The 7,135-nt window shown below is 44.3% G+C and overlaps 1 protein-coding gene across 1 annotated transcript; it reads right to left on the minus strand.

Moving 5' to 3' along the window:
• Nucleotides 1-4,533: 4,533 nt before the first annotated feature.
• On the minus strand, nucleotides 4,534-5,994 carry LOC119297019. The gene is made up of 3 exons (XM_037574987.1): nucleotides 5,288-5,994; nucleotides 5,014-5,154; nucleotides 4,534-4,911 (listed from the first exon to the last, which is right to left on the minus strand). Exons 1-3 carry the CDS (start codon nucleotides 5,576-5,578, stop codon nucleotides 4,783-4,785), a joined length of 561 nt encoding a protein of 186 aa, XP_037430884.1. The 5' UTR covers nucleotides 5,579-5,994; the 3' UTR covers nucleotides 4,534-4,782.
• Nucleotides 5,995-7,135: the final 1,141 nt, after the last annotated feature.

Raw genomic sequence — 7,135 nt, forward strand, 5'->3', positions numbered from 1 at the left:
AAAAAACAAAAACCCCAGCTCCTGAGTTGCTGACGCTTGGATGGTTTTTGGTCCCGGTTGGTGATACCAACTGGAACCAAAGACCCTCCTGTCTGGACTCGCCGCAGCGGCCACATGGAGCACCATCTGTCCCGGTTCGTAAGCGAACCGGGACTAAAGGTGATGGGCTTTAGTCCCGACCCTTTAGTCCCAGTTCCAGAACTGGGACAAATGGACCTCTGGAACCGGGACAAATGGGCCTCTGGAACCGGGACAAATAGCCCTTTTTCTACTAGTGTAGCACCTGGTCCGCTCTTTCATCAGTGCCAAAGTGGTAAGATTCTTGTCGTAGGCTACCCGGTGCCAACATGAAGGTGTACAATTCATTGAAGATGCTTGTTTGGTGGGCAATATGGAATGTGAGAGTATTTTACAACAAGGGGCCTCCTTGCCCAGCAAGTGGTTGCATCGATCAAGGCGAAAGCAAGGCTCTGGGTGTTTGCCGGGGAAAAATATTTGGGTAATTTAATACCGAGAGAGTGATCTCTTTGTTTTTTGACCTTTTTGGTCATGTAACCACCAAACTCTGTTCTCCTCTTCTTAATTAATTAGATGAGGTAAATCTAGTGCTTCCGTTTGAAAAAAATCTACAAAAGAACTCGATCTGTTACTAACATGTTTCACAGGAAAGAACTGAAAACTGCACTGTATCGTATCCATAGTAAACTGATAATTGTAATTTGGGTATTTATTTTTTCTGGTAGAACAATTAATTAACCAAGTTGTGCCAATAATATAAACAAACTTAACTAATCAGTTCACACTACCCAAAGGTGCATGATCCACAAAGAGGAGTTTCTTGGAGAGAAGAAATAAAATTGTTCACAAAGGAAGAAAATTAAATGCGTCTGCTTCTTAAAGAGTAATCCAACTAAGGATTACAAAGCAGGGTTTGTATTGTTTGAAGCATCACATCCCTATGATGGACGCAAACATGCAATTATAATGCATCATTAATAGTGTTAGAAGCATATATTCATGATTTGTTTCAGGGGACACAATGGCAGGCATCAGAGGCACCAGTTTTCACATTACGAAATAGAAATTGCAGCGATAAAGAAGTAATCATTGGTAGCATTGCAGTGTGAAAGCAAAACATAAATACTTCCTCCATCCGCATGCTAGATTTATTAGTGTTGATAATAAAAATGTTGCTACTTTCTCGTCTCCCCTCTCACTCGCACGTATTCCTATATCCAATGCATGCAAGTTCTGTTCATTAGTTGTATGCCATCACGAGCGAAAGGGGCATACGAAAAACTCACACATCAATTATGGCCATTTTCAAACGTTATTTGCAGGAGAAACACACTTGATTGCCAAGCGTCATAATTCAACAATTCACATGATGCACCCGCTCTGCCTCGGTTGCGATGCACTAACGGTAATGACCAACAACCCCGGATTGGCAGATGTGGCACATATGCATGGATATTAACTACCAATAGGCCACATCCAGCACCAAAGGCACAGATTCAACGAGTCTAGTCTTTCAGCAAATAAGGAAGCCAATGATGTCCCGATAGAGTGATATATACTCTGCCCCCCCCCCCCCTCCGGCATCGCTCCTCCCGTAGATGACACAAGTGGAAACCGTATAACAGTATAACAAGCCATTGCAGATGTGCTTACTGAAAAAGGCTTTCGCCCTGCTTTATATATAAAGCACCGACCGATCACAACTCAGATACAAACGCACTCCACCACAACACACGCACACGCCCAAGGCAGGATTCAAAGGCGCTGAGCGCAGCAACACTACCCCTAGTACTACAAGAGCAACCGGAGTCCTCAACTGTGAGCATGCCACCGCGAAGAGGTGAAGCCACATATGACAAACCGTGTGCTCCAAGGCGACGCCTTCAGGAAGGTTATGACACCAGAGCGTCGCCACCGCCCGACCCGAGGATCAGTGTTTCCTCTGAAAGAACAAAACGGGCAATGAGAGCCGCGACGACGCCTTCAAGAAGGAAACAAGCTTTGTCGCCGTGGGTCCATCCGAAGATAGATCAGGTTTTCACCCCGGCCAGCGCTCACCACCACCTGACGCCACACCCCAGCGACCACACCATCCACACGACCATGGTCATCGGGCAGCACCTAACCACAGGCTCCGCCCATGAGCACCGGGGAACCACCACCAGGGCCGCCACCCCGGCATCCCAGACCTTGACACCACCTCCCTCGAGACCCACCGCAACCCCAACCAAAGATACGGGCGGAAAGGGCCTTCCTTTCCCCTGGGCTGCCCCCAATGCTGAAACCCAATACGTCGACCAAAACTGGCCTCCATTGACCCATCCCGGGCACCGGGCGCGAGACGAGCTCGGTCCTGCTGCGGGCGCGAGACGAGCACGGTCCTGCTGCCTGGCCGATGTGCTTTCCGTCCAAAAAACTACTTGACGGAAAACTGATCGTGGCCTGGATAAATGGTATGCCATGTTCTGCAGCTTTCCCGTGGAGCAGTCCCTTGCATATGTGATGCCCGTCCAAAGGAACTTTTTCATGCATGCTTGCCTGTCCGCCTGCACGCGGCTGTGCTACACTAAGATGTCTTCATAAAACCAAGTTCGAATAAACATGCATGCTACAAATCAAGTTCAGAGAAATACTAGAAAATGTCAATAAAGGAACTTTAACCCCGATTTAGCATATCAGAAACCAAGAACCCAATGGTTTAAGAAATTACCCAAAAATACCTTAAATTTATTGTTAGATTGTGTTTGCCGTGTAGGTGCAATAGTATTTCAGTTATAGCAAAACATTTCTGTCGCAGGCCTATTCATTGTTGGAGCCTGATAAAAAGTCATTGATCCCATCCAAACCTATGTTCGTTACTCTGATAAAGCAACATTTCTTATGTAGATTGACCCGTATTTGAATGTGTTTACAAACTGGGGTTATATGAATATGACGGTCTTTGCCCCTTTTCAGTTTCTACATAATTTTAGTTTTGTTTTTCTCTTGAACTGAAAATTTCATCAAATGGTTGTATTTGCCTACCCAGCATATAATAAAGTTCAACTTTACTTTTGTCAATTTGTTTGATAAGCATTAAAATATTATTGCAATACTGTTGTACTCTACAATGGAAGACATAACTGAATCATCGTATGACAATAGTGACATAACTATAGCTTGGTATTCCTATCTTTTTTTGCTCCCATTTTCTTAGCACAAGAAACACATTGTTACATAGTACAATACTCAGGCCTGCATGCCCTCCATCGTAGTCCAAGAGCTATTGTTTTGTTTCGAAAATGAGCAAGAAAGGTCTAATAATAACTAGGTGAACCACATCCAAATATGTAGATGTGAAAGCATTTTCAATTGATTAACAAAACAACTATACAGCCATGTGATTTATACGTAATGATTTATTTTGCATCCTAGAACACTATGCACTATCTTCTCCTTTATATGTGTATTGACATGTACTCCTTGTTTTGTGAAGAAAAAAACTTGTTTGCAATGAAAAAACCGCATGTTATCCTTTTTTACCACTTCACATATTTGTTCCTCTATGTGATGAGACTGATCATATAATTAGTACAGATTCAATAGAAACCCCCATTCACACAGAGTGTTTTTTTTTCAAAAAGGAGGATTACCCCCATTCACACAGTGGTGTTAATACATAAGCTTCATAGAGTAAATAATAGTACACATAGCGCCTCATAGGCGCAATTCATGTTATGCAGCTTATGCTAATATTATTCCCACTACCATCGAGGAGTCAATATTTCACAATCGTTCAGCAACTTTTAGCTATATGATATAAGATTTATAAACATATATCCTTCGTTTGAATTATCTTTTACCAGTTACCACTCAATTATTGAATTAAATTGTTCAATACCTTGAAAGTTACTGATAGACCTCATCTAGCTAGGAATTTGACTATTGGTTAGGTTTTAATGATATCACTGCAAAGTGCACAAAGTCATGTTTGCATTTTTTTTGATAATTTCTAGAAGATTGGTTGGTCCTTTTTAGAAAAATCTGGAAGACAACCACTTTATCTTTTTTTCAGAAAGAAAAATAAATCAACAGTCATTTAAAACCACTAGTGTCAGATATGTACAATCATTTCTTTCCCAAGGCCGGTTTGTGCATTACACGACTCTTTATGTTCCATGGTACCCAAGCATGGATCTCCAAGGTTTAATATTTTTTTTCATCTTTAGGAAAAGAAGTGAAAAGGCTTTGTTGTGGATTTCACCTCTAGCCTACCCCAACTTGTTTGGGATTAAAAGCTTTGTTGTTGTTGAGGAAAACAAGTGAAAAGTACATTATGGTTATATGAATTCGCTAAAATTGCCTATGCCGAGTGTTTACATGGTGGATTTGCGTATCTTTTGTTTGATTTCGCCTTTTGAGGGTTAACTCCAACTATCGTTGAAAGTGAGACTTCGGTTGGGAAAGCATTCTAAATACTAATTGCCCAAATATGCATTGCCCAATCACACATCCATCTTAAATTCTTTTATTCGCTAATATGAAAAGCTCATGAGTTACCAATACAACACACATCCATATGTACATTAAATCAAAATCACAGACTTATACTATAATATGTCCCAGGATTTGCGTCCACCTTGAGTACGAAATTAATTTCAGCCCCATCTGAAGCCTTGCTCTCTAGCAGAAGCTTCTAACGCTGTTTTGCCAAGAACTCCTCATCGTTGCTCTTGACTAAAACCGTCATCGACTCTAGAGCTCTAGCATTCAGTACGAAAAAGGTTACAAAATCAATGTCAGATTTTTTGGCCTGATAATAATCCAAAACAATTTTTTTAGACGGATGACAAAAGATCTGAGAAGGTCCCGGTGTTTACGACACCACAAATTCTTCGTCCCAGATTTCTCGCACTGAAAAGAACATTGACAAACCAAATACATAACAACTTCAGAACAACAAGTAGGTCAATAAAGTAATCAAACAAAATGTACTATCGGTGAAACAATGATCACCTGAATGTACAACTTCTCCATGCACGGAAAACATCTCATCAATTCAATAACCATGTCCAAACATAGAGTACGCATACAGAGATGCAAAGACTTGATTCTGCACAGTGCTGTTGAAAGGCTACCAATTGCAATGCGCGGTCCCTTCATAAAAGCATGAAATCCAACATTAGACAATAATATACATAGGTTTGCAGAGCATATATAATTTTTGTATGCACTGAAATGCAAGTTATATAGAAGGCTGAGGATGGTAAAAATGAAGAAGATTAGTTACCTGATGAATATCCGTGGAACCAAACACGAGCCTGGTGGAGTTAGTACAACAACCTAGGGTCTCCAACTTAGGCGCCGAGAGCACTGATACATGCAAATCCTCGTTCTGATCAAGATGGAATAATCTTTCAAGATGAGGGGCACTCTCGATGATCAGCTCCTCCATGGATGGATCTGGCGAAGAATTGCCGACTTCAATGCTTCTAAGGGTAAATGAATTGATCCGGAGGCAACGGGTTCCACTGCACCGAATAATTAGCAAGACCTCGAGAGAAGGGCTGCCGGCAATCATGCTGCTGAGTGAGAACTCCGAGAGGAAGACATAATCAAGACCGAGCTTCTTAATCTGCGGGAAGTGAAGCCCTTGAACTGGGCGACACAGAGGGTGAGCGAAAAACGGAAGATAGATGTCGGTGGCGGCACCCGCTGCCAATTGTGCCACGGCCGACGGTAGAACTCAAGCTCCTTGAGTTTATTCAGAGCGGGGGACAGGAGACAGGCGTCCACGGCAGCATCGTTCTCCATGTTCGTGGCCAAGAATGGGCGAATGCAGAAGCGGTGGCAGTCGCCTTGGTGGGAGGAAATTATGCGTTGTAACACATCACCGACCTTACCATGATTAGAACGGGTGATTTCACCGCAGTCGATGTTGAGAGGAAGAGAGCGCCAGAGGGGAAGCCACCGTTTCGCGAGGATCTGCGTGCGACCGCGTTGCTTCATGGGGAGGACCGAAATAATCTTCCGGAGTACGTCGTCGGGGAGGTCGCTGAAGTGGAGATCTCGCCCGCCTCCACAACCATCGTGGTCAGCCGCTCCGGGATCGGGCGCTGCCGCCGGCGCCGGCGCCGGAGCCGGACTGCCCTCGCCCTCGAGTGCAGCTGACTTCCTCTTCCTGCTGGTAGTCTCACTCCTCCTACTACTACCGCCGGCCTCCATCTCCTTTGCCAGAGACGGCTGCTAGTCCGGCGGTGAGGAGAATTAGGTGTGGAAGTTTGGTGGTGGAGGTCAGGATCGTAGCAGGACGAGGGTAGCTTCTGAGGATGACAGCCGAACCCTACTGTCCGATGTGAGTAAATGGTAAGCTGGCGTGAGCAAGTAGAAACTGCCCGCGGTGTGACATGTGGGCATGGGAGCAAACCTGCACTGGGCGGCCCCAGGTCAGTAGCGTCCCCCCTTTTTCTTCTGTAAATTTGGAATTTCATCAGCGGTGCCAAAACCCCGCTGCTCACAGGCTAGCGTGGACGCATGCTTCCAACAAAAAGGATATCCGTCCAGCTGCAGCTTTAATTTGTTGCAAAAGAGAAGGGGGGTCAAAGCTAGCGACAGCAGGAGACGGTGGATCGCCGGGACGGCGGTGAGTCGGGAATGAGGGATCAATATATTTCAGTGTTCTGACATTTTATGGAATTCCGTGTTTCTTCAGTCAGTAACAACGATTGAGGGATTAATACATTACACTGTTCTGACAGTTTTTACAGTGGCGATTCTATGAGAAGGATCATGAGAATGGCATGGCTTCCCCCAGCGTTGCTTCTTTTCGATTTCATATTTCATGTCCACCGTTGCTTCCTCCAACCTTCCTCTCTAATTTTCATTGCTCCCCAACAATCCAGTCCTCCATCAAACCAAAATTTTAGATGAAGACTATCAACCTAGTGAAGATCCATATAGCCAAGAACCCGGCCGGGCCGGGGGTATATTCACTAAATTAATTAATAACAATAAGACAGGGGTAATATAACCTCGCAGATTTGAACAATAGGGGGTACCCTGTCCATCCCAGCTACCCCTGCTACGTGCTCGTTTTCCGCCTTGGAGTCGGCTCCGCTTGGACCACCTCGCTAAGGTG

The sequence above is a fragment of the Triticum dicoccoides genome, chromosome 5A, assembly GCF_002162155.2.
Source record: "Triticum dicoccoides isolate Atlit2015 ecotype Zavitan chromosome 5A, WEW_v2.0, whole genome shotgun sequence".
Lineage (NCBI taxonomy): Eukaryota > Viridiplantae > Streptophyta > Magnoliopsida > Poales > Poaceae > Triticum > Triticum dicoccoides.

Bases quoted from the DNA above. Each gene is read 5' to 3' on its own strand.
- LOC119297019 (XM_037574987.1), bottom strand. From the start codon at position 5,578: ATGATTGCCGGCAGCCCTTCTCTCGAGGTCTTGCTAATTATTCGGTGC. The intron at 5,155-5,287 runs GTAACTAATCTT...GCTTTTATGAAG, and splicing joins GTTCCACGGATATTCATCAG to GGACCGCGCATTGCAATTGG. The intron at 4,912-5,013 runs GTGATCATTGTT...TGTTCTTTTCAG, and splicing joins TGGAGAAGTTGTACATTCAG to TGCGAGAAATCTGGGACGAA.